Source organism: Delphinapterus leucas, chromosome 9 (genome assembly GCF_059928025.1).
Source record: "Delphinapterus leucas isolate spDelLeu-1000000601 "Yukka" chromosome 9, BTC_Dleu_Yukka2, whole genome shotgun sequence".
Classification (NCBI taxonomy): domain Eukaryota; kingdom Metazoa; phylum Chordata; class Mammalia; order Artiodactyla; family Monodontidae; genus Delphinapterus; species Delphinapterus leucas.
The window spans coordinates 42,959,669-42,985,362 of record NC_143137.1 but is presented as its reverse complement, the minus strand read 5'-3'; the positions used below and the strand labels follow the sequence as shown (position 1 = coordinate 42,985,362).

Genomic DNA, 25,694 nt, shown 5'->3' with positions numbered 1-25,694 from the left:
ACTGTAATTTACTTTGCATGGATTCTACTCATGTAGAGAGTAAAAGTAACTGTGCAAACACATATGTATATGATACAGCAATAGACAAAGGCATCTGTAGTCGAATAAGTCATCCCTACACAATACGAAGCCTAGCGTTGTTCTGTGAAAATCCTCTTAGTATAATGATAAAAAGAAAAGAGGAGGAAAAGAGAGTGAATTACAAATTATTCTCTTATTTTGGGGGCCGTGTTTCATGAAAGAGATGTCAAGAGTCTCGAGAAGAGTTTATTAAAGACACAGTGGGTCTGCATCTTCCCAAGCATGCATGGACCAGTAGTCCATTGCAAAGAAAGAATGATTGGCTTGTTCACTGTGAGTTGAATTCCCATGAACTCAGTTGCCCAAAGTCTCACGTTTATTATATCATTGCCAGTAATTTTGTTGGAGCTCCTTTGGATGTAAATTCTCAACCAGTGTGGCACTTGGAAAATAGTATTTGCCTGCTGTCTAGGAAAGAGATTTGTAGTTTGGAAAATTTTGCAAGGTGGAAAATCTTTAGAATTATGCTCTAAAAGTTTGAGTGTTGTATGGAATTGATCTCTCCCCTCATTTCTCTGGCTGGGCAGCTGCCTAGTTACAGGCTTAATGAGGTCAAGTTTCTTCTATACCTTAGAAGTGTATTACAAATCATATTATAGTTTGCTTGTCTTTTTTCAAAATGTTATTTCAGTGTCTTAACTAGCATGAAATTCACAAATTTCTTTGGCTTTGCAGACTCGTAGTATCAATTTACAGGGTAATTCATTCATTTAGTGAGTGTATACTATGTGTCAGATAATGTGTTGGAAGATGGGGTATGAAGAAACAGACATCGTTTTATACAATAGTTGTGGTTGTCAGAATTGACCCCATCTTTGAGATCCACACAGGAGATTAGTCCAGTGTGGGGACAGACTAGCAGTGTGTCCTTGCTCTGATCACCATGTCCCATCACTGTCTTCTCTTCACCCAATTATTCCCGAAAGCCCAAGAGACACTTTCTGATTACCTTCTTTCCTGCTTTTTACCCAATTCTATTTAATTGCTTTTTGGAACCGAGCTTCTCCTCCTGATCAAGAAACCTTCTCTACCATTTGCTTTGGACTGAGAATGCTTCCATTCCTTTCATTTAGCATACAGTGATTTCCATATGAGTCTTTCTGTTTATTTCTTGAGAAATCCAGTTTTAGACCACTGGTTTATTCTACCAATAACTTTCCCTAAAGCGGATCTGTAACTCTTGCTTGTGGCAGTTGTGTGTCCTACTCACAGGAATGCTGTTTGGCCAGGCTTCTCTCCCTTTGGACCACGTCCAAGAGAATATTGGCTTAAGGAATATTAGTGTTAGCATTTTACTTCTGAGTGCTTCTTGCTGATCTTATATCACTCTGACATTGCCTTATGCCAATTTTATATTCAGACAAGATCCATTCCATCCCTCCTTATCCCTTTCTCCTTTTTCAACATCGCCTTATCTCCCCAGCTTCTGAGTACCTTCTGAACACTTACTTGCTCATCAGGCTAGTATTGATCCTTCAGGAACAAAGGTAAAGTCTTCTAAAAAGAGTCATGTTGATCTTTCCGGAGGCTCAGAACAGGCTAAATCAAAGACTAGGTTTTGTCAGAAATCCAAGAGGATAAGACTGAAAACACACAGCGGGGACACTTTCTATTTTTCTGTTAAAACAGAGCTTTCTTTGTGGGCTGTCCCTCTTAGGAGACAGTGACACTGAGTAAGGAAGAGTCCTAGGGCAGAAATGCACCTCAACCTACTGTAGAGGTTCTCTTGGTGCTCATCCACCAAACTGGTACCTAGTTCACCATTCACTGTGGGGCTCAGGCCCTGCCAGGACATTACCAGGAGAACAGTAAGAGAAGCTTCCAACGCACACCCGAGACATAAAGAAAATGATAAGACCAGAGTTATCATTTGCTCTGGGTTGAGCCTCAAAAGACTTTTCACAAAACCCTCCCCTCTGTCTTATGGACAGTGTCTTCACATACAATATAAGGATGGATATGAGAACATTCCTTCTTGACCTTCTGGTCAGACTGATCTGTGATGTGTGACAGTGGAACCTGGCTGTCTGACATGTGACAGAAATCCCACTATTCAGTGGGGCCATTGGCTGGAGTAAATCCTAGAAGCTTTGGGCCAGCAGGTCTGGAAAAATATGAATGTTCTCAGAAATATTCTCCAATTGTTTAGATGGTCAGTTCAGCAGATCAAGAGGAGATTACATTCTTTACCTTGTGGAGTGAAGATTGTTTCCTTGGTGAACAAGACAGTACTGTCCTGCTGATTCTGTCCAGCACATGAGTAACTTTGGCCTGTGGGCTGGTAGCCTCCAATGCCTAGTCAAATTTTGAAGCTTATGATCAGCCCAGGCATGGAGGCCCCAACCTAGGGCTCATAACATCTCAACCCTAGGAAGCATGGATTGAACAGCTGGGCATGTCTCACAGATGACTGTAAAGTAACGAGGGGGCAAACATTTTCATTTGTAGGAGTGTTGTCCTTTGAAGAGGATGTATTCAGAAGCTTTATATTTATTACTTTAATACTTCCACTATAGCAAATAATTTGGAAATTTTCACTTGGCACCTAGCATAATCATATGGGGGGATTATTGGATGAAGAAAAATGATATTAAAAAAACCATCATCTTCTTTGTCTTTCCATTTCTGCATTGTCATAGTCGTTGGATAAATGAAAACATGATTTGGACCAAGACAATTACTCTAGAAAAGGGCAAAAATATAAACCCTAGAGTAACATGGTCAATGAATAGTCATCTACAAGTCAAATTAGGGTACATAAGATATCATTATAAGGGCAAACTTTATACATTTAAAAAGTTCTAAGTCCCAATAATTGATTCATGTTATACCATACAGTGTTTGATGTGGTGAAATTAAAAGGTAATCAAGAATTTGGTGAGATCCTCAGTGTTCCTTGTTAGAGGATAGTCATATGTACTATGTAAGAGTCTATACAGTTGGGAACTATTGGTGGATTCAAGAGTGGTTGATCCTCTTTTCCTCTAGGTTTGGAAATATCATGGGATGGAGACAGTTTTGTAGAAGTCATGGCTGCACCCCATCTCAAGGGCAAACTCTGTGGTCTTTGTGGCAACTACAATGGACATAAGCGTGATGACTTAATTGGTGGAGATGGAAACTTCAAGTTTGATGTGGATGACTTTGCCGAGTCCTGGAGGGTGGAGTCCAATGAGTTCTGCAACAGACCCCAGAGAAAACCAGTGCCTGAACTGTGTCAAGGGACAGTGAAGGTAAAGCTTCGAGCCCATCGGGAATGCCAGAAACTCAAATCCTGGGAGTTTCAGACCTGCCACTCAACTGTGGACTATGCTACTTTCTACCGGTAAGTACAGTGCCTTGGGGAATAGGCTTGGGTTACAGACCAAGGGTAGACTTGACCATGGAACAGAGGGTATCAAATCCCTTGGTGTACAAAACAAGGGCCCCCAAAGTGCAGTGTAAACACCCCTGCTTCTTTCTTCTCTTGAGACTGATCTCATCTTGACTCAGTCCCACATTATGTCCCAAATTAGGAAATTGAAGGGCATATTTCAGAGCTATCTCCTATAAGTGATTCTGTTTTTGTGTCTGCAGTTTCACTGGAAAGCTAGTGACACTCTAGGATTTTTCCAGGTGTTAGCTTGACTCTTAAGATTGAGGAGTGCTTCCCAAAATCTGGCCTCAAATGCAGTGGTATAGGGCAGAGGTAGGAATCTCAAATCACTCTGGCTGCCTTTGGGTATTTGAGTGAGCTTGGTTATTCTAGATCTGAGGAAGAGTTCATCAGGTCTTTCTCATCGTCTCGCCCAGAACACATCTGCACATGGAAAACAAGGTGGTGAAGTGAGGATTCCTTGGATTTTAGCCAACTATGAGACTTTGTGTCCAGAATCAGAGGAGAGTAGAAACAGGGCTTGAGGATGGAGGAAGCAAAGTCTCTCGTTAAGACCATGGATTCCATTTGTATTAAGCAAACCACTTTAATCATTGTCTTAAATGAACAATACATATTCATTGAAGTTACCTGTTTTGTGAATATAAAGGCAACACCTACTTTTACATAAAATTAACCATTATAATGTGCTAAAGATTTTTTTAAATGCCCTGTTTCACAACCCTGAGCTAAACATTGCTTTCAATTTGGCAAACATGCCTATACATTTCTGTATGCAAACTTGTATGTCTAGTGCAATATTTATATTATGTATCGACGATATATGGAAAAAAAAAAAAAGACCCTGGGTTCCATAACCTTTTCTAATTCTGATTAACCTCCTTCCATACAAAGCAACTGGTTACAAAGGAGAACTGGCTTTGACTTCTGTGCTACAAGCTTGCATTTGTGAGTTGTTGAGTTTGGCCTGGTTGTACTTCCATTTACTACACAATTCCATGAGGTTCAAGAGCTAAGACTGTATATAACTTTAACCACCGTGGATGTGGGAGGAAACATGAGATGAACACAGTCCAAAAAGGCCTTGTTTAAGTGATTTGCCTGTGCCTCTTAAAATGAGAAAGCTCCTGTGGTCTGAAGCCACAGAGAAGTTATTTTTACCCTTTAACTGCCACCAGTTTATTTCTCCTAGTTCTCATTAAATGTGATCTTTATTTATTTGATCTTTGGATATAAAAGATAAAGTTCTATAAAGTCAGCTCAAAGTAGGATGGAAAAAGGACTGTCCCTGTCATCACAAATCCCTGAACATGGCTGCATCTGCCAAACCATTTGGCTCCAACTCATGTGTTTAGTTCCTTCAAGCCACTTCCCGGTTGTAATTTGAATTCTCTGGGTTCCCTTCTTTCTCCTCCCAGCACCACCCCCTAGATTGACCTCACCCTTGTCTATTGAAATCAAAAGATCTTAATGCACTCTGGAGTGAACTAAGCACCTGGACAGACAAACCAGGCTTCATTTGGAATCTAAATACCCATCACTTGAAAGTCTGATGGGAAGCAATAGAGCACAGCAATTAAGAAGCTTGTGGTCTCCCAGAGCTAAAAATCCAGTCCAGCTTTACAACCTTGAACAGTTATTTAAGCTCGCTAAACCTTAGTTTGCTTATCTGGGAAGTGGGGATAATAAAGAGCCTATCTTGAAGAACTGTCGTTCAGATTCAATGAGACTGTGAACATAGATGCATGTGCTCAACCCAGTGCCCCCGAGCAATGTGCTCTATAACTGTTGGCTGCTATTGTAGCTTCTACCATTAATTAAATGATTAACAAGGGTAAGGCTTCTTTTGGAAGCTCCCCTACCCCAGTTGTGGATTTGAATTGGACCCTTCTCTGTCTGAAATAGAGTGGAAAGGCTGTACTTCTCCCAGGACCCTAGCAGCCTACACCTTTGGTTTTCATCCCATTTCGAAGGAACGTGTTGAAAGCAAAAATTGGAGAGCAGGCCTGCAGAGATTCTTCCCTTTTTGCAAATTTCGATTTCTTTGCTCTTTGGTGATTTATTTTGTATTATGATCCCTGGACTGCTAGCAGGAATATGATGAGCACCTTGGCAGAAGTCGTGAGAAACGACTTTGACATGGACAGAGAGAATCGAAATTGTTAGGTGGCCAGACAGATGCTAACCTTCTGCTCTTGAAAGTTGCTACAGCGGCACAGTTGGGGGGTGGCGGAGGAGTCACTGTGTAAGGGGCTGGATGCCTGAGTTTGGGGAGCTTATGAGAATGCTCTTGGGATCCTTGTGCACTGTGAGGTTTGGAGGATGGAGCATGGTGGGAGGTGAGCTTGTGTTCTGCTGTGTGTGGTGTAGGGACAGAGCACCCTTCCAGGCCAGCCACTCCCTCGAAGAGGCAGGGGAGCTCAGGAGGGCAGAGCTGGACAATCCTGACTGTCACGCACTTTGCTGATAATCTCATTCCCCAGCCGAGAGGTTCACCTTCATGCACTTTCAAGTGAGGGTGGCCAATATTGGGTAGATCCTGGATTTCTTTCTTTCCTCCAAGCACGGATGTGGCAGGAGAGAGAAAAGAAACAAGGTCAACGTGGAAAGGGAGTTCTGTTCTCAGGGGATCTCCAGCAAGGAACAAACCTTAGGGAGCCTTTAGGAAGCAACGGACAGAGAATGCATCGGGCGATGCCAAGCCGGACGTAACCTCAACCCTGCCACTTTCTAGCTGTGTGGCCCTGGTAGCTTGCTGGGTTTCAGATTCTTTGCCTTTAGAATAGGTATGACAGTGACTACCTGGTGGGATTGCTACTCCACGGACTGAGGTCAACGGGTGGTGCCACGTTGGTCTGTGATAGACAGGCTGCCCTGGCACAGTGTGCTGTTGTCCTGTGTCCCTTCCTCTCTATGGAGAATCTGGCCCGCCCCACCCCTGGCCATTTACATTTCTGATTGTCGAGATCTTCTCCTTTGCTCATTGTGGAGAACAGATTAGATAGAGTCTCACTGATGAATCTACGGAACGATTTATAAATGAACCGTTTCTCTTTCGTGGCCTTGAATGAAATACAGTAAGTGAAGATTGCATTGCAAGCCTTTAAAAAAATTGTTCTTTTTGTCTTATAAGAATAATATATGTTCATTGTATGACAATTAAGTAACATTAAAAAGAATAAAGAAGAAAATAGCCATCACATCACATTCCACACATGTAAATTTTTGCCTGTATATTTTATTGTCATTGACGGAATTTCTAAAATGAAACTTAAAACATAGTCATGACCTGTGTTTTAAGGGCTGTGATCTTTTTTATGACTCAGTATAGGACTAAAGGGATTTGCCTTGATATCATGGAAGGTCATATATATGAATTGTATATGAATTTGATTCCTTTCATTTTCCCCTTATCCTTCAAAGAAGTATCTGTACTTACCTTTAGGACAAAGAATAAAGTTGCGTAATATACAAATGCCACCTTCCAAGTACCATTGTGTTTGTAACTTAGAGAAGGGAGAGGATAAAGGAGGTATTTCTCTCAGGAAATGTTACCTCTTTTGGGTTTCCTTAATCATATGACAAGTTCCAGAGGGAAAATTCTATTATAAATATGAGCTAGCTCTTCTTATAAGATCAAAATAATAATTCTAATTTCTCTGAATTAGAGTTTACTTTTGAGATGTCTAGGACTTAGAACTCTTATTTTATTTTGGTCTTTTACCCAGTTCAAAAATTTTAATAGTAAACTGTCCATTGTCTAAAAACTTGAAAAACTTCGTAAATGAATAAGAAATGACTCCATATTAGCCAAGACTTTTTTTTCTCTTTTGGGAAACTTTTTAAGATTTGCTCATTTTTTCTTCGCACATCAGTTCCACCCATCGTGGCCTCATTTGCTATAAAAATTAAAGGCTTTGTGATCAGCATACTGGCTTCATTAACTCATTGAATATGTTTGGATGCAAAATAATTTAATCATGAATCACATAAAAATTTTAACTGGCTACATTGATAATGTGTCTTAAGTCCTAGAGTTGCTAATTGACTTGTCCTCAAATTAGATAATCCCCTTTGCAAATCTGCATTGGCCGCCGCTGGTGTGTCACAGAGACATTTCTTGTAGCAAGGGAAGTAGTTAGTATACTGTGGAAACATGAATGTGAAATCATTTCAATTATACTTGGATTCACACATAGGCCTCCCTGAGGAGGAGATGTTGTCTTTGGGTCTCTTTTCTCATTTCTTTGTTTTCACCTCCCTTCCCCAGCCTCACGCTGCCTTCTCCATCTGTGTCTTGGCTGCCAACTGGGAAATCCAGGAGGAATAAGCAGCCCCCCATCCCGTAGCCTCCCTGGTGGTCCTCAGCAGCCAGTATCGAATCCACTCCCCACCTTGAATTCGGGCAGGCTGACGAGACCAGTCTTGGCAGCCCCCGGGGGCGCAAGGAAGCCAGGAGATGGGTTGAGCTATGTGGGTCACGCTGGGGAGAGAGAAGACCACCTATACGTTGGGCTGGTGTATGAAACACTAGCAAACTCAGACCTGAATCTTGGATGAAGTAGTTGCAAGTGAGTGTAACTTGCTAGCAAAGCGGGCCTCTCCAGTCGAGGCAGGCCCACATTTCAGAGAAGCCAGGAAGATTAATGTGAACTGCAGCAAAGCCCAGGCCTTTACAGACCACCGTCGTCTCAGGACTGTTTTCCTCTCCCCACTCCCCTTCATGCAGTATAATTCACCGGAGCAAAAACTCTGTTCACTTGTTCGGTTTGGGTAAGTGTCTGGGGATTCCCAGTCTAGGAAATGTTCTTTTCTTTCCATGCAGTGTTTTTTTTACAGCTGTAAGGAATTGAAGGAAGGCCAGGGGATTCACAGATGTGTCCTTCCCGCTGAGGTCCTGGGAGGTAGGTGGTGGGAGGTTGTGCAGGAGAACGCTGGAACTCCAACAGCACAACGGTGTCGGAGATGCTGGCGCCTGGGGACTGCCAGTGGCTTCCTTCCAAAGGAAGATCACAGCCTTTGTGGATGACCCACTTTGGGTTTTCCTATAAAGGAAACTCATCATTTATTATAAGGCAAGAGGAGAGATGCAGGCAAGGATACAGACTTTATGTGTGTGTGTGTCTGTAGGAGAAAATCATATAAAGCTAACTGCTGTTCTATAATTAAAATCAAGCCAATCTTCCCTCGCTTCAAAGGAGAACGTGCTTGGAACATTTCTGTTTACAGCTTTTAATGATTTGCCTCAAATTGCCATTAGAACTAGGGTCCTAAATCAAATGAGATATTCATTTTAAAGTGTGATGTTCTAAACCTGCCTTTTTATTTTTCCTTTGGCAAACTTAGCTTTTAGGATGAGCAGCCACTCTGAATATGTAATAAAGGTGACACCAGGTGGCAGTAGACACCTCAGTTGTACCACCGATCAGACTTCAGCCCTTACAAGTCCAACCTTAAAGCTCAAAATGTTTTCCCTACTCAGTAGCTCTCACGCTCTCTCTCTATCTCTCTCTCTCTCTCCCTCTCTCTCTCTCTCTCTCTCTCTCTCTCTCTCTCTCTCTCTCTCTGTCTTTTAACTTATGCCCTAGGCTACTCCTTCACTGTATCTAAATATACAATGCACATTCCTGCCTCTGGGTCCATGTCTGTCCTCTGCCTGAGATGCCTTCATTTTCTACATTGATTTAAGCTGAAAGCACAGCTCAAGTTTCATCCCAGACCTCTGTAAATGTTTTTTCTTTGGTTTCTTAGAGATGCTGATTGTGTTTATCCTTATTTAGTGCATATACTATATTGCACTGCTGTCATCTCTCGCCCGCATTGGATTTTAGGTTCACTCGGGAATGGAAAATGTTCTTTTCTACCCTTTTGTATTTCACCCAGCATCACCCCTGGAAGGTCTGCTTTGGAGAAAGTTTTCTTAGCTCCCTTCTTAGCCTTTCTGTCATCTTCATCCTCTCTGATCACCTTGTGACTTCTACCCCCAATGCCAAGTCCATCTTAGATCTTTATCCCCACACTCGTTATACACTTAAAGTCAGAATGTGCACACATTTCTGTCCTTTCAGGGAATAGACTAGTCAGAGCAAGCGGAGCCTCTGGTCCACCTTTGATGCTGCAGGAGCTATCGGCTCTTCTTATGCATGAGTCTACTATTGTGACTGCCAGGAGCAGGCCTCTGAATCTCAGAATCCACCTCTGCCTGTTAACAATTCTCTTGTAAGCCACTTGGACCTCCTGGATCCTCTTCTATACCTTCTATCTATAGATGGCTAGTGTTTGGCCTTGCCATATTTTTTGTGTGGTATTTTGATCTATAGATATTTCTGCATTGGCCTCTTCCACCATCCTGTCCCATGGAGTCATGGACTGGCACTGACTCTTCCTGGTCACAATGTGTGACACTGTTCATGGGGTATTTCCCCTCAAGGAAGTTCACCTGAGCTTTTGGTGTCCAGAGTTTTTATTGGGACTCAATCACCTGCTGCCTGCTGCCTGCATGGCTGACCTTCTGTAGCCCCTCCCAGAGGTCATGCTAATGCCTTTAGTCTCCAGCTCCTCTGGAGGTTGGAACTGTTATCAGATGGCCCAAAGCCCCCATCATAAAGCACACTGTTAGAGTGTCTCCTGGCCAAAGCACCCAGGCAAAAAAGGACAATCCTGTCAAGCGGTGCATTCCAGGGGCCTAGAGATCACTCCCCAGGAGCTAAAGGCCAAGGCCAGACTCTCTTTGGGCCAGGTTAATTCTTTACTACACAGCCTGCCTGGCTCAAGGTTAAATGTAATTTCAATTTGATTTTAATTTTAGCTTTGAGTTTATTTTCAGCATAAACTTCCTGGAAACCTGCAGTGTTTCTCCTCAGAGAATTATATTTTGGATTGTAATTAGATGGGGCTTTTGAACACAGATTTGAATGAGTGTCACTGTAGCAGGTAAAACACTAATTATTTTGTAGCATCTCTCTTGGCTGCTTAGGGGACTTAGATTACTCCTTAGTAAGCAGGAGACTGTCTGGTGTAGCTTTATTGTATTTTCGTTATCGATGGGTATAAAGCCCTTTCTATCCGTGAGAGTGACAGGGGTGGTGGCTGACATGAGGAATGTTTTCCTCATGTCATTGTTGAAATAACTGGGACACTGAGAGGTGAGGGGACTCATTCCAAGCCCCCCGTGGGGCCTGAGCAGCCAGCCTGACAGGACACTTGGTCTCGGGTCTTTGTCAGAGAACTTGGCAAGAGCTGCTAGGGCTGCTCTCAGAGTCCATCACTCAGGTTTTTAAATATCCTGCTTTTGCCACGAGCTTTTGGAGGAGGATTTCATCAATTACTTAATTCACTCCTTTTACAACTTTTGAGTGTGCACCTGCTGTGTGCCAGGTACTGCTGTAGGTGTGGCGATTTGGGACTGAACAAGAGAGACAAAAGTTCTTCCTTCAGACAGCTCACTGTCTAGTGTGGACAGACAGCGATAAATAAGAAACCAAGTCATTGCCAATTGTGAGAAGAGGAATGGGGGAAATAGTGTGATATGATAGGGTGGGCTGGGGGTGGCCAACTTGGAACAAGGTAGACAGGAAGAGCCTTCTGGAGGTGTGCTCCTTTGAGTGGAGCCCACCGTGTGTGGGAAGGACGGGGGTGGGGAGGTCTGTCATGGGCGGGGGAAGGGCAGGCCTCTATGCTGGGAAGGGTGTGGCCTGTTTGCAGACCAGAGAGGAGGCTGCCAGTACTGGTGCCTTTAGAAAGTGCTGGGTATGCTACCAATCACTGCATGAGCTTGGAAGCAAATTCTTCCCCTGTCAAGGTTCAGATGAGATCGTGGCCCCAATCAGTACCTGGAGTGCAGTCTTGTGAGACCCTCAGCAGAGTCCATGCCTGGACTCCTGATCCAAAGAAACGGAGCTAATAACTGCGTTGTGTTTATTGTTTACATTTATTGTTAAGCCTTTCCTGTTTTCCTCATTCACTAAGTTTAATTTTATTTCATTCTGCATGTAGTTTTGCAAGCTGGTGTAAATCCTTTCTGGAACAAGTTGAGGAATAAGTGACAGTGGCCACGGGTAAAGGATCTAACACCTCCGAACTTCTATTTTTTGTGTGAAATAGAGATGATATCATCACCAACAGATTAGTCATGAGGCTGAATGAGGTTTCCCTTGTAACGCCCAGGTGGAAACACCAAGGAATCTACTTCCCTTGGCCACATCACCAGTGTGGTCTAGTGGCATTCCTCCTTGAGCCCCGTGGTTTCAGGTTGTTCTATAGAAAATTAAGGTATGCAGTTGGATGCCAGAATGCCTCAGAACCGAGAAAACCTGGGGATGGGTGTCCTCAGAGATGGCCGTGTGTGGGCTGGCTTCCGTCAGGCCACAGACAGATTGGTTGAATCTTTGATGTGCTGTGAGTACAGCCCTGTGACTCAGTGAGGCAACAGGGACAGGAGCAGCGCCTTGTGAAATCAGCCGGCATCCTGGCAGCACCATGGGTTTCTCAGAGGTGGCTTGCTGGCCCCTGTGCTGTGCTGGGAGCTCAGGGTTGTACTGTGCTGGACGGCCATCCAGGACTTTTTGACTGTTTCTCAAGCTGGCAAAAATTAAAACTGATGGAGAGTGTGCAAATATGAAATAGGAGGGAGGCTTTTGTGATCCTGGATCCTCCTACACATGGAAATCTTATAGTCAATCTCAATTTTCTTCTGACCTGGCAAGGAAAAGGAACAGTAGGCTTGTGCACACAGGCTTTCACAGGGGCTGGTGTTTCAGCTACAGACCAAATATTCAGAAGTGTGTATGTGTTTAAAAAAAAAAAAGACTGGGGCTTCCCTGGTGGCACAGTGGTTAGTAGTCTGCCTGCCGATGCAGGGGACACGGGTTTGTGCCCCGGTCCGGGAGGATCCCACATGCTGCAGAGCAGCTGGGCCCGTGAGCCATGGCCACTGAGCCTGCGCATCCGGAGCCTGTGCTCCGCAACGGGAGAGGCCACAGCAGTGAGAGGCCCGCGTACCGCAAAAAAAAAAAGACTGGGTGTAGGGGCAGTTTTTTTGTTAAGGAAGAAGATGCTGAATTACTATTTTTTTATATCCATGGGTCTCTTTTCTAGGCTAATAGTCAATTATTCATGTCTAGGAATCAATGAAATCAATCAATAATAAATTAAAACAGGTATATATTACCTATTGTAAAAACACACACACACAGATTATTTTGTAGTCAGGATTCATTGATTAAATAATTCACCAGGCGCTGTTCAAGGTGCTGGATGTATGGCAGTGGTTAAGATAAATGAGTCCTCTGGCTCACAGAGCTTGCAGTGTAGGCTAGTGGGTGGGAAAGACAAGTAAACAGGAATGTAGATAGGGAGGGATGCAGTTTTGATAGAGGATGTACGGGATGCTATGGAAACCTGCCGGGGGGGTGGCTTCCTGGAGACGGTGACTTCCTAAGCTGAAACCAGAAGCATATGTAGGGTTTAGCTGCATAAAAAGGAGAAGGGGTTTGGGGAAGAGAACAAAGGGAAAGATCCCAGCCACGGAAGACTGCATGTTCAAAGCCATGGAAGCCAGCAAGAGCCTGGCACAGGCAGCTAACAGATAGATGTTGCATGGGGCAGTGTCATAAACTAGGGAGGTGTGGAAGATAGGTCAGGAGGCAAAGGCCACAGCCAGATCATTAGAGTTTATGCCCCAGCATCCATCAGACACGAAGGGGGTGCACTGTAGTGTCTTTCAGCCATTACCTGGGAGCAGGTCATACTGGGCATTGGTTCAGTAAAGATGAAGACTTTTCATTTATTCCTCATTCGTTTATTTCTTAGTTTCTATACACCTACCACGTATTCTATGCCTTAGGTCATGGTTCTCAAACTTTAGCAGGAATCAGAATCATTTAGAGAGCTGATTCAGTGGGTCTAGGGCAGGGGCTGAAAATGTGCACTTTTAACAAGTTCCCAAGGGATGCTGGGACTCGGGGACCACACCTGGAGAACCTCAGCACGAAGTGGAGGAATTAGAAGAAGAACTGCTTCCAGCTGTTTGTGGGTCCCCAAGGGGATGCAGTTCTCTGAGACTTGGTCTACTCCAAGACCATTTTATGGCTGATGGGGCTTATCTTTCTTTGTCCTGTACAGTCAACCTCCAAACATTAGAGATGAGAACACAGAGTGGGTCCGTGGGTAAGGGATTAGGAGCTAAGCACATGCCCACCTAAAGTGGTCATTGGAGCTCAGTGGCATTTTCTTGGTGTGTTGTTTAAAGTACAGGCACCAAATGGAATACTGCTCAACCATAAAAAAGAATGAAATTTTGCCATTTGCAGCAACATGGATGGACTTGAAGGGTATTATGCTAAGTGAAATAAGCCAGACAGAGAAAGACAAATACTGTATGATATCACTTATATGTAGAATCTAAAAAAATACAACAAACTGGTGAATATAACAAAAAAGAAACAGACTTACAGATATAGAGAACAAACTAGTGGTTACCAGTGGGGAGAGGGAAGGGGGGAGGGGCAATATAGGGGATTAAGAGATGCAAATTAGTAGGACTAAAATAAGCTACAAGGTTATATTGCACAACACAGGGAATATAGCCAGTGCTTTATAATAACCATAAATGGAGTATAACCTTTAAAAACTGTGAACCACTACACAGTGCACCTGTAACTTAAATAAGATTGTGCATCAACTATACTTCAATTTTAAAAATGGAAAAAAAAGAAAGTAGGCACCAAAGTAAACCTTTTTTTTTTTTTTTTTTTTTTTTTTTGCGGTACGCGGGCCTCTCACTGTTGTGGCCTCTCCCGGTGCGGAGCGCAGGCTCAGCGGCCATGGCTCACGGGCCCAGCTGCTCTGCGGCACGTGGGATCTTCCCGGACCGGGGCACGAACCCCTGTCCCCTGCATCGGCAGGCGGACTCTCAACCACTGCGCCACCAGGGAAGCCCCAAAGTAAACCTTTTAATGTCTTGTTTTATAAGCAAAAAAGCCCTGGTCTTACTGCTTCCTATTTGTAAGGCCAGGCCCAGCAAAAGTGTTGAACTTGTTTGACTGGGCCATTTGTGAGCCAGAATTAGAATCCAGAGTTGGAGTTCTCCTGGCCACTGAAATACTTTTCACAGTGAGCTGGGAACCGCCACGGTCACTTTGAGATGAATGAGCCGGGGCCCAGCAAGTGCCCTCCCTGAAGAGAAAGCTGGACACCGTGCAGTTCTGTCGATGAAGCGGCCCGAAGCCGGTGTTCTGTGCAGAGGCAGAGCTGCCCAAATCTTCCCCTCCCCCAGCAGGCAGAACAGACAGGCCCGGAGCTGGGGCCCAGACTGGTGAGCCCAGAATGGCCAACAGGATGTATCTGTAAAAGTCTGCTTCCTTTCTGCCGGCTTCAGGCTTTTAAAGAACCTGGTCAGCGGGCACAGAGAGTAGAGAAATAAATGCTTTACAAGGAAATCTGGTGACGATACTGGAATTAATAATTCTTTTAACATGAAAGAGCTGTTCTCTGTGATCTTTACTGTCTTACCTAGTGCTGGGAGTTTAAACAGATGAGAGGATGAGCTAGCTGGTTTCTTCGTTGTATCTCAAGCAAATGGCCCATGTGTGAGCACGAAGGTAGGATGCATTTGAGCTCCTCAAAGAATATGGGCCAGAAGACCTTTCAGAACCCCTGAAAGCTTTTCCATATGAAAAGGAAACCAGGAAATTGGAATCTTCATTTTGTCTTTGTGATCAAAGCCAGGGAGGAAAGATATTAAGCAGATACTGACCTGTAGTTTTGTGGCCACTGTTAGGATTTATTGACTGAATAGCAAATAAGGACTGCAGGAAAACTGAGGTTGGTATTTACTTGAGGGGAAGAAAAGATTTGGATTCAGAGGTTGACTGAAAACAGAGGCCTGCATTACTAAGGAAATAAGTACATGGGCTTCAGTAATAGGAGGTAACGACAACCATGTTAACAGCATTGATCAACACTCATTATGTGCCTGAAACTCAGGGAAGCCTAACAGTATTTTACAGTGTTAGTAATAATGGGCTATGCCATGCGAAGAGGAGGAGTGACAGCTTACGTGTTTGCATGCTGTGTGCCAAGTGACCGCCAAGGGCTTTCCCTGCATATAGTGTTGCATTTGTGTGCATGAGGAACACGAGTGTAAAGGAGGTAAGAATATCACCCAAGGTCACCAGGCAAGAAGGAGGCAGAGGGCTTCCCTGGTGACGCAGTGGTTGAGAGTCCGCCTGCCGATGCAGGGGACACGAGTTCGTGCCCCGGTCCGGGAAGATCCCACATGCCACGGAGCGGCTGGGCCCGTGAGCCATGGCCGCTGAGCCTGCGCATCCGGAGGCTGTGCTCCACAACAGGAGAGGCCACAGCAGTGAGAGGCCCACGTACCACAAAAAAAAAAAAAAAAAAAGAAGGAGGCAGAGCCAGGATTTGAGACCAAATCCGTTTGACCCAGAGACTGAATTTTTGACCATTACCACCGTGATCTGGTATTAGCTCCTCCTCCTAACCCATTCCTAACCCCAAATTGTCTTCATTTTCTTTTTAATTTAATTTTTATTATTACTTTATTTTATTTTCTGGCTGCGTTAGGTCTTCGTTGTTGCGTGTGTGCTTTCTCTAGTTGTGGCGAGCGGGGGCTACTCTTCGTTGCAGTGCACGGGCTTCTCATTGCGGTGGCTTCTCTTGTTGTGGAGCATGGGCTCTAGGCACACGGGCTTCAGTAGTTGCAGCACGCAGCCTCAGTAGTTGTGGCATGCAGGCCCTAGGGCATGTGGGCTTCAGTGGTTGTGGCTCACAGGCTCAGTAGTTGTGGTGCACGGGCTCTAGAGTGCAGGCTCAATAGTTGTGGCACACGGGCTTAGTTGCTCTGTGGCATGTGGGATCTTCCCGGACCAGGGCTCAAACCCACATCCCATGCATTGGCAGGTGGATTCTTAACCACTGAGCCACTAGGGAAGTCCTTGTCTCCATTTTCTGAACTGAGCTAACACTCAGTTTTTGCGAATGTTTCATATACTCCATTTGTTTTTTCATTTTGAAGGATTTTTTTTTTCTTTTAAAAGATTTTTTTTCTCTTGAGCAAAATCGTCCATTCAGGTTTTGGAAGTATTATGCTGCCTGAATTTTAAATAGAGCGATTTCATCCTACTGGTCTTTTAAAGAGAAATGTTTGAATTTCAAAATAGTGGCCATTTTCTACTCAAAATATTTTCTGGTCCACAGTAATAATTCTAGAGACAAGAATGCCTGACTCTTCTGTGAAAGGCTGATTTCATTATGGAACTGAGATCCTAGATTCTAATGCTGTGTGCCTATAAAGTATTTCCTTGTTTTTCATCTTCTTTTCCTTCTTTTTGCTTTTAATGACTGTTTAGAAACAGTTTCTAAAGAAAGAAACATTCTTATTTCACATCTTGCTTGAGATGTTTCGATTGATGTGATACTAGTAACTCAGTGATTCTTGATTTTTGGGAGGTCACAATCCTTTTTGAGGTTCTGATGAAAGCTAAGGGTCTCTTTTCCAGAAAAATGCATGCACGCTTGCACATACAACAGGGAATTCACCTAGGGATCAGTGGACCCTCAGTTAAGAAATCCTACCTCCTTCCTCCCTCCCTCTGTACCTTCAACTCTTCAATAAATATTTTTTGAGCCTTGTTAAATGTCAGGCACTGTTCTGTGTGTTAGGATTACAGTGGTGAATGAAATAGACATGGCTCCTGTCTTCGTGGAGTTCATGGTCTAGTGAATAAGGAAGACAGTAAACGAGTATCCTTACAACTAAACATGCTGTGATGTCTGTACTTGAAGGAAAACTTCAGTGTATAAGATCATTTCATTGGCGGGTCAGATCCCGTAGGTTTGCGTATAGGGGAAGGGGGAGGCAGATGGATTGGAGAAGGACATCCCCTGAGGAAATGATCTTTGAGCTGAGATCAAAAGGATGGAGAGCAGTGAACCACGCTGAGAGACAGGAGGAGAGGGCCCCAACCAGGGAGCGTTGTGCTGCATTCATGAACCTCTGAAATGCTGATGCAGCCAGCCCCCTGAGCTCCCTGTGTGCCTGTCCCAAGGAGCTCCGTGTCCTTCCTGTGTTATACTCTCAACGTAGTGAAGTCGATTACACAGAATCTCACCTGTCAGTGATTCATTCATGTCATGGGTCAAATCATATTTCCCCTGAAGATCCATCTCTCTCATGGAGCTTTAAAGTGGGTTTTTCTTTATCCTCAAGGGATACCATACCACTGAGTCTCATATCTGAGGTAGTGGCTTATTTGGCTTGCTCTGATATGCTCGGAGTCAGGACCGTGTTCTTTTTCAGAATACATCTAGGATGATGAAGACACACCTGCTACACACGTGGGTGCACACGCACAGGCACACATGCCCAGCTGTGTCCAAACGCCCCGGCACACATTGTATGACATACGCGTGTCACTACACCAGCGTGAATTCAGACTCTTGCTATTCAAAGCACCATCCTTGGACCAGCAGCATTAGGAGCTTGTTGGAAATGCAGGACCTCAGGCCCCACCCTAGCCCTTCTGAAATCAGAACATGCAGGTCTGACAAGGTGCCCATGGGATTTGTGTACACCCTGAAGTTTGAGCACTGCTGGTTTGATCGCCTTTTCCACTCTGGCCCGGTCCGTGCTGTTGAATAGTCTTGTCCAGATGCTTCCGTTCAGAGCTTGTAGCACATTGACGAGGATGTGTATATATATACACATATACATATGCATATAATTTCTTTTTTCAAAGAAAGGAGTTCGGGTAGCTGTGCTGTGGGACAGTTGTAATTTGACTCCAGTGTTTAACAGATGTAAGTACTCACCGGGGGCTGAGGGCACACCATCACACTTCTGCAAAAGGCATTTTCACCTGTTCATGGGCTGGTCACCTGATAGTCACTGGCGTTGTTCTTCATTCTTTGCATCAGATGGAAAGTCTCTTAACGGAAGTTTTTGAAGTGACTGATGAGGCCGAGATAGAGCAAGGCAGTTGTCCACTAATCAGTGGAATAGCTCATATTTATGAGTTGTAAGGTCGTTTGTATTTGCTTCCTTCTTGGCCTTTAAAGGGCCTTGACAGGTGTTGGGCCATAAGACGCTGTTGAGGGGCAGCCCCAGGCACCAGGTCAGCTCAGGCATTTGGCCTATTTAGCGACATCGTTCACTCCCTGAGGACCCGTTCCTCCCTGTTCTCTGATTCCCAGACTCTGTCCTGCGTTTCCTGATAATGGTGATTGATTCCCTGCCTTACTGGACCATCTAATCACCTATTTTGTTCCGTATTCTGTCCTTTTCCTTGATTTGAGCATCGTCCACAGCATTGGGTAAGAGGCCCTTCCCACACGAGTCTCAGGCATAGGGCACCCCTTGGGGGTAAGAGAATCCCCACTCTGGGGGAGTACCAGAACCCATGTACTAATGTGGTGATGTAACTTCTCTTTGCACTTTGATGGATTCTCTGTTTCCTAAGTTTAGCTGTAACATGTGCTTTTGCTCACCGTGCATTCGTTAGATTTTTTTTTCAGTTGCATATAAAGAAAACCCCAATTAAGCTAGTTTAAATAGTAACATGTTTAATTTGTAAAAATGAGTGTTGTTTGACTCATGTAGCTGAAAAGCTGGGGGCAGCTTTCACTTCATTCGTGGCTTGATCCAAGGCTTAAATGAGGCCCCCAGGGTTTGTGCTCTCTCTCCTGACACAGTTCTGCTGTGTTGAAACACAGGCCTCTCCTCTCCAAATTCTTCAGACAAATCATGCAGGCACAGGTGAGTCTTTTGTTTCCAAAACCCAAGCAAGTCTCATGCACCTCCTGGATTCCGATTGGCCCTGTAACCGGGAAAATAAAATGAGTTGGCTCCTTTACATAAGTGGTTCTCAAACTTCTGCAGTCATGGCTCACCTGGAGGACCTGTCAAAACACAGATCACTGGCCCCATACCCAAGGTTTCTGATTCAGCAGGTCTGAGGTAGGATCTGAGAATTTCTAGTAAGTTCCCAGGTGGTACTGATGCTGCTGGTCTGAGGACCAACTTTTAGAACCACTGTTTTAGACCAATCAAGGCCACATCACAGAGACAGAGTGGGAAAGAGGTGATGTCCCAACATAATTTTAGGTACTCTTTTACCTGAAGAGGGGAGAATGGATATTTTCATTTCTTCCATCTCTAGAGTACTTGTTGTGCTCCTGTGTAATTACAGCTCCCACCAGTATGTGGGAAGAACATCTCTATCAGGTACTTTCTTAGGCTCAGGGGATGCAGCTGTGATCAAGACAAAGTTTTTACTGTCCTGACCTGGACGGGTGGTGAGGACGATAAGAATAAGTAAATACACTTACTATATATGATGCGATTTCATGTGCTGCAAAGAAAGACAGCAGGGGAGGAGATAGAGAACGATGCTGGGCTCTGGGGTCTGTTCACATAACATAGTCAGGGAAGAAGGCCCTTTGGATAAGGTATGATTTGAGCTGAGACCTGAAGGAAGAGAGGGAGTGAGGTCTGCTCAAATTAGAAAAAATGCAAAGAACATGGGCAGCTTGAGAAATAACGAAAGGTCACTGTATCTGGGGCAGAAGGAACGAGGGGAAGAGGGAGGGAGAGTAGATGGAGAAACACAGGGCTTTGCAGGCTGAGGGAAGGGCCTTGGGTTTTACTGGGAGGAAGAAGAGAAACCTCCCTGAGACATGAGCAGCACATCTGGGAACAGGGCTTTGAAATGTGCTAGAATAAGCATGGATATAAGAGGATGAACTGTGCCCTTCAATTCGATTAAATTCCAACTACTGAAAATCCAGCGTGGGGCTCTAAGTGGACCTGGCATTTTTGCTCCCTACCCTAAATGTTTCCCATGACCATGTGTTTTGAAACTCGGTATCCTACAGAGGAGGGGATACATTACCCTTCTGTCTTCTGGTCAGTGTCTCTTGATCCTCAGTCTGAGTTTTTTTCTAGTTAAGTCTAACGTAAAATTGTTTTCTTCCAAATTTAAAGTCTGAGCGATTCCCCTCATATCCTATAAACTTGAAGTTCAGGTATTTCTCTTATTCCTCCTTGAGGCAGAGGGGAAAAGGGATTGCTATTGAATTTTACTTGAGAAAGCATTTTGGAAGCACATTGATTTTTGAAATAACTTCCCCTCCAAGAAAAGGAAGAAATGAAAAAGGAGGTCTGATTAAAATACAGGTGTAGCAGCAGGGTAACATGTTCACAGGCCTGCAGGGCTGCTGGGAAGGGAAGGCCTCTTGGGACCTTCAAGAGAGTGATTCAGTTGGTCCAGGGGCCTCTAACCTCAGCCTGATGGCTGTGGTGCTGGGGCCAGCGGTGATACCTAGCACATCCCTCCAGTGCCCAGAAGTGCTTAGTGACTGTCATTTATTCAATCAAGTTCACACTCCTGACTGGGTCTGTCAAGACTCTATCTGGCAATACTTTATGTTTTTTTGAGATTTGCTCATTTTTACCTACCTTTTACTCCAGCCAGTTCAGCAACCCCTGAGTGCACTTGGTACTTTCCCCCAAATGTGCCTTGTTTATGTTTGGTGTCATTTGCTGGGACTGTCCCTTCCTGCTTCTCTCTGTTCCAGCTCAGTTTAAGGACTGTTTTGTTCTGACAGGCTTTCTCCAGTGAAAATGGATTGTTCTCCCCCATCTTTCTCTTTGTCTCTTGTGCTTTGGTTGTTCCCTTTTATGCACTAATTCCATTTGGCCTTGGATATATTACCATTACTCCTCTTTCTATATAGATAGCTTCCCTCAAGAGATAGTAGAAGCTCTTGAAGGAAGAGGCCATTTATCATTCATGTTTATGTCCCTTCCCCACACATCCCAGCATATGCCAGAGGGAATCAGAGAAATGCTCAAGAAATGCACAGCGAGTTGCTCTGAACCAAATCCTAGCTCCGGCTGAGTGATGGTGATTGTGGGACGTTTCAGTCCTGGAATTTGTCAAGCAGTTTCCTATGTTTTCTGTTTTGTTTTTTGTTTTTGCTATTTTTATATAATCTGTCTCTCTCTCTTTTTTTTTCCTGTGGGCACCTGGATTATACTTTCCTGAGCTCAGGATCACTTTATCTTTTTTTCTAGAAATTTCTAGAACCACCTATGAGGAAGAGAAATGCAATTCAATCTCAGCAAACAGTCCGCCTCTTGAGTGAAATATGAGTGTGTAGTGGTGGTTGCGAAGGCCAGCAATGAGCTCAGACACTCTGCTCGCAGGCATGGCCTCTTGGCCTCCTTTGGCAAACTTGTCTTCCCTCTGTTGGCCCGCTGCCTGGGTGGGAGAAGAGATGTGAGATGTCACCGTCATGGATCTCCCAACCTGACAAATCCGTGTAAGACATGTTCAGAAACACATTTCAGCTTAGAAGGGAGGAATGGAGAGGGCTGACTTACACATGTTTTCAGGTCTGTGGGATTCCCAGAGATGTCCCTGACCGAATACGTGTAGCTTTATTTGCTTTCTTTTGTTTAACAATCTGTATTCTGGATTTATCCTAGTTAGGAATTGCCTCCTACTTAGGAATGTGTACTTTGGGTGAGAGGTCCATGGTCTTCTCAGAGGAGGAGGGAGGCTAGTGATGCAGCATGCCTCCATGTCTACATGTTCTTGGCTGTTTACGAGCATGTTAGGTAGAGTCATGTGGCTCCTAACTGCTTGCCCTTTGTGACTGTCATTTCACAGACAAATTACAATTTGGGCATGTTGTGCACAATTGTGCTCTCAGGGCCATCATGTTGTGTGAATTCTGAACACATTCCCGTCCATCTGCAGAGGCTGGCAACAGACTGTGAGCATGCCGCTGGAATAAAACATGCCTTCTTGTCCTGATCTGGACTTTCTGAAGAGAGGGCCGAGAAGACAGGTTCAATTTGGGTTTTGTTCTTCCCTGTAGATGACACTGGAAGAAAACTAAAAGCACCTGAGGACCTGTCAAAGCCAATCATATTTATGCTTAGAAACCAAGTTCACCATAGAGGGCCAGTCAGTGATGTCTGGACTCACCAGTGATGAAAACCGTTGGATCTTTGACTCATGAGTCAAGTTATTTTTCTAGTGGAAGATGAAATCATTTTTGATATGTGGATTCCTCAGTGAGGATAAAGTTAGTCCCTTTTTGACTTATAGCCTATGAGCCAATTTGATGTACAAAGTGCATATTTACTTCACAGTCCTATATAAGAAAGGTGGCCGTGTCCTTTCCAGAGGGTCCATTTGCCTTGAAATGAGTGGATGGACTGTTCTCCGCGTGAACTGGTGACACTATTTCATTCAAGCTGACGTTGCCCCTGAGCCGAAGGAGCATTGAGACAATTCTCATTGCTGTCCTTTGACGGACTAGGGAGTGGAGCGATCAGATAGCAGACCCTTTTTCCCAAGGCGGTCAGTCTGTGAGAGGTAAGTAAGCATTGGATTGCTGTTCAGACCTTCAGCGTCCCAGCTCCCAAGATCTATCTTCCAGATGGTATTGTTGATTGTTATCAATATAATGCCCATGTAGACCTGACCACAGGTGCCGCAAGACTACGTGTGCACAGCTTATGCCAAGTAGGGGCTCATTTCAAGCCTGGGTCTAAATAAACAGAATGTGATCCTCTGTGCAGCTGTACTGGGGGCACACTCTACACACTTCCAGGGAAAACAACTACCCTTGAAAGGGGACCCTGCATTTCCTATGGGCCTCTGTTGCTTCATATTTTTATTAGGAAAGAACTTTAGCTTTTTCTGCTAAACGTTGCAGGCATAATTAGGTATAATTGACTCTATCCTGTCTTTCACACCCTCTTCAACCAGTTACCAACTCTAGTGAGTTATCCTGTCTAAGAAATTCTCTCCATATCACTTCTGTCCATTTACTGGTGCTATGATTGGGTAACTGCCCCAAGCTTTCCTACTTTGTCAAATGGGATGAATAAGAGCTGCACTCAGGGTGGCTGTTAGAACCCAGGGAGACATGAATGTCCAGCATCTAGGCACAGTGCTTGCATGTGGACAGGGCTTGGCCAGCATTGCTTTCCTTCTCTCTCTGCCTTTCTCATTCACAGACGTAGTCTGAGTCTCTCATCCCCACAAGCCTACACAATGGCCATATACTCCTTAACCTGTCCCCTTTGCTAGAGTCTGTTTTCTCCTCTAAATCGCTGTCTGCATTCAGGTGCTGCTTTGAGGTTTTTGGTCCTCTCATCAGAAACCTTCAGTGGTCTCCTTACTTGAAGGACAAAGTCCAAACTCTTTAGCTTGGCATCCAAGGTTTGCCCCAATCTCTACCCTGCACATCTTTTCAGATAAACACTTCATTTTCCAAACCCTCTGGTCCAGCCAGATAGACAGGCTCTGAATGGGTCATGCTCTGTTGTACCTCTGGCCCTTTGCTTAGGCCCTTTGCCTGTAATCTTCTTCCCCATCCTTCCAGATACTACCCACCTTTCCATATCCAGCTAAAGTATCATGGCTTTTGTACATCTTTCCTGTCCACCAAAGACACATGATTTTTTCTTTCTTTCTGAACTCCTACATGAATTGACCACTCCATTGATTTGCCTGTTAACAAACCTACCTAGTTTCTTGTTGTGGCCATTAATCGGCATTTAGATCCTCTGTTGCTGTTTATCCTTTCTTCAGCTTCTTCTGCACCTCATCTAGAGGGTGTAAGTGTCACAAAATTGAGGACTATATCACATTTATATTTCACATCTCCTAGCATGATGTTCCTTATATTGGAGGCTCCCAGTAGTTGATTTGATGCAGGAGAGATTAATCATGATTAGAACGAATGTCTTCTTCATAGAATTCTTTGCTTTTAGCATATGTAAGCTGTTGATGTGGCAACTCAATGTGCAGCATCTTAATCTCGACTGGGACATGCCAATTTGAATCCCCTTATTAACTGTGCAGCATTCTCAAACTAGTTTGTCACTATATCCTCTGGACATTAGAATGCTAATTCTCTCAGACTTTATCATTTCTGCCAAACCTCTGAGCATGGCTCTAGCTGACATCCTCCAGAGACTAAACTGGAACAGAGGCAACTGACGAAGCAAGCTATTTGGCGTGTTATGTAATTTGGACTTAGATTTAGTTTTTTTCGGAAGTAGAATAGAAATGTGACACCGACTCAGGCCCAGGTGTTTTTCTCCTCTCTTCTGTGTTCTGGTCTTTCAAAAATAAATCTAAGGCAGCTCTCTATATTTTAGGATTGTTTTTCCAATGCATCTCCTTTTCATTTTATATCATATCAGGCTCCTTTTCCGGTAGAAACTCTGTGACATACGAGGTTCAATGCTCTACATATGAGGCTGTATACTTTGGGTTCTTTGGTGTGTTAAGTTTTGATGTAATGGCTAAAAGCGAAGGCTTATTTTCTAACCATTTGGGTTCTCAAACTCCTCATCTATTAAGTGCATATACTACTCATATCTACCTCATAAGATTTTTGTAACCATTATATGAGATAATATATTTAGAGTTCTTTGTACCAAGTCTGTGATATCGTAAATGCTCAACAAATGTTTGTAATTTAAGAAAAATGCTATATATTTATTTACCAATGTAGTGATAGGGAATAACACACAACAAACAGAAGTCCTTTTCAGATTACGATCCCGGACCTGCAAGATTTCATAGAGGTTTAAAAATAACAATGAAAGGCTTGTGCTTATTCCATAAATCTATTTATTAACAGTGATTTTGACAGGTAAGTGAAGAATGTCCGTTTTTCCATATACTGATCCCTGGGTTATTGGATCTACATGGAGGTTGTACATTTTTGGCTTTTCCAGTGTTATGACATGAGTGTGGCTTATTAGAAATGGTTTTGCATCGTAACCTTGGATTGACCAAGGAGGTATGTGGGACCAGGGCAGGACACTGTCCTGAACTGTTCCCTGAATATAAAGTCAGCGTATTCCTGCAGTCATCAGCATGCCAGCTGAGGTCACACCAGAGCTCTGAGTTTCCATGTGAATTTTCTTTCACTGTGTTCTTTTGGTCACCGACCCTTAGAATGCTAAAGAGCATCATTTATGTCAAGTGACGTATAGAAACATACGGAGTGTGTGTTGGCTACTGATTCCCGCGCTTAAGGACAGATACTCCATGTTCTCAAGTTTCCCTTTAGGGTTTCTCTGTAGCCTTTAGTGGGGATCTTGAGTATGAGAGTGGAGAAAAGGAGAGAGCTTTTCTGACTACATTGTTTCTGTCTGTATTTTTTTTTTTAAAGTATCTACACA

The 25,694-nt window shown here is 44.0% G+C and overlaps 1 protein-coding gene across 1 annotated transcript in view; it reads left to right on the top strand.

Annotated features, from left to right (window-relative positions):
• BMPER (BMP binding endothelial regulator) overlaps positions 1–25,694 on the top strand; it is a 108,174-nt gene that overhangs the window by 26,123 nt on the left and 56,357 nt on the right. The window contains exon 5 of the mRNA XM_022583589.2: positions 3,070–3,406. Coding sequence (XP_022439297.2) covers positions 3,070–3,406 — 337 coding nt within the window. The remainder of the gene's footprint in view (positions 1–3,069; positions 3,407–25,694) is intronic.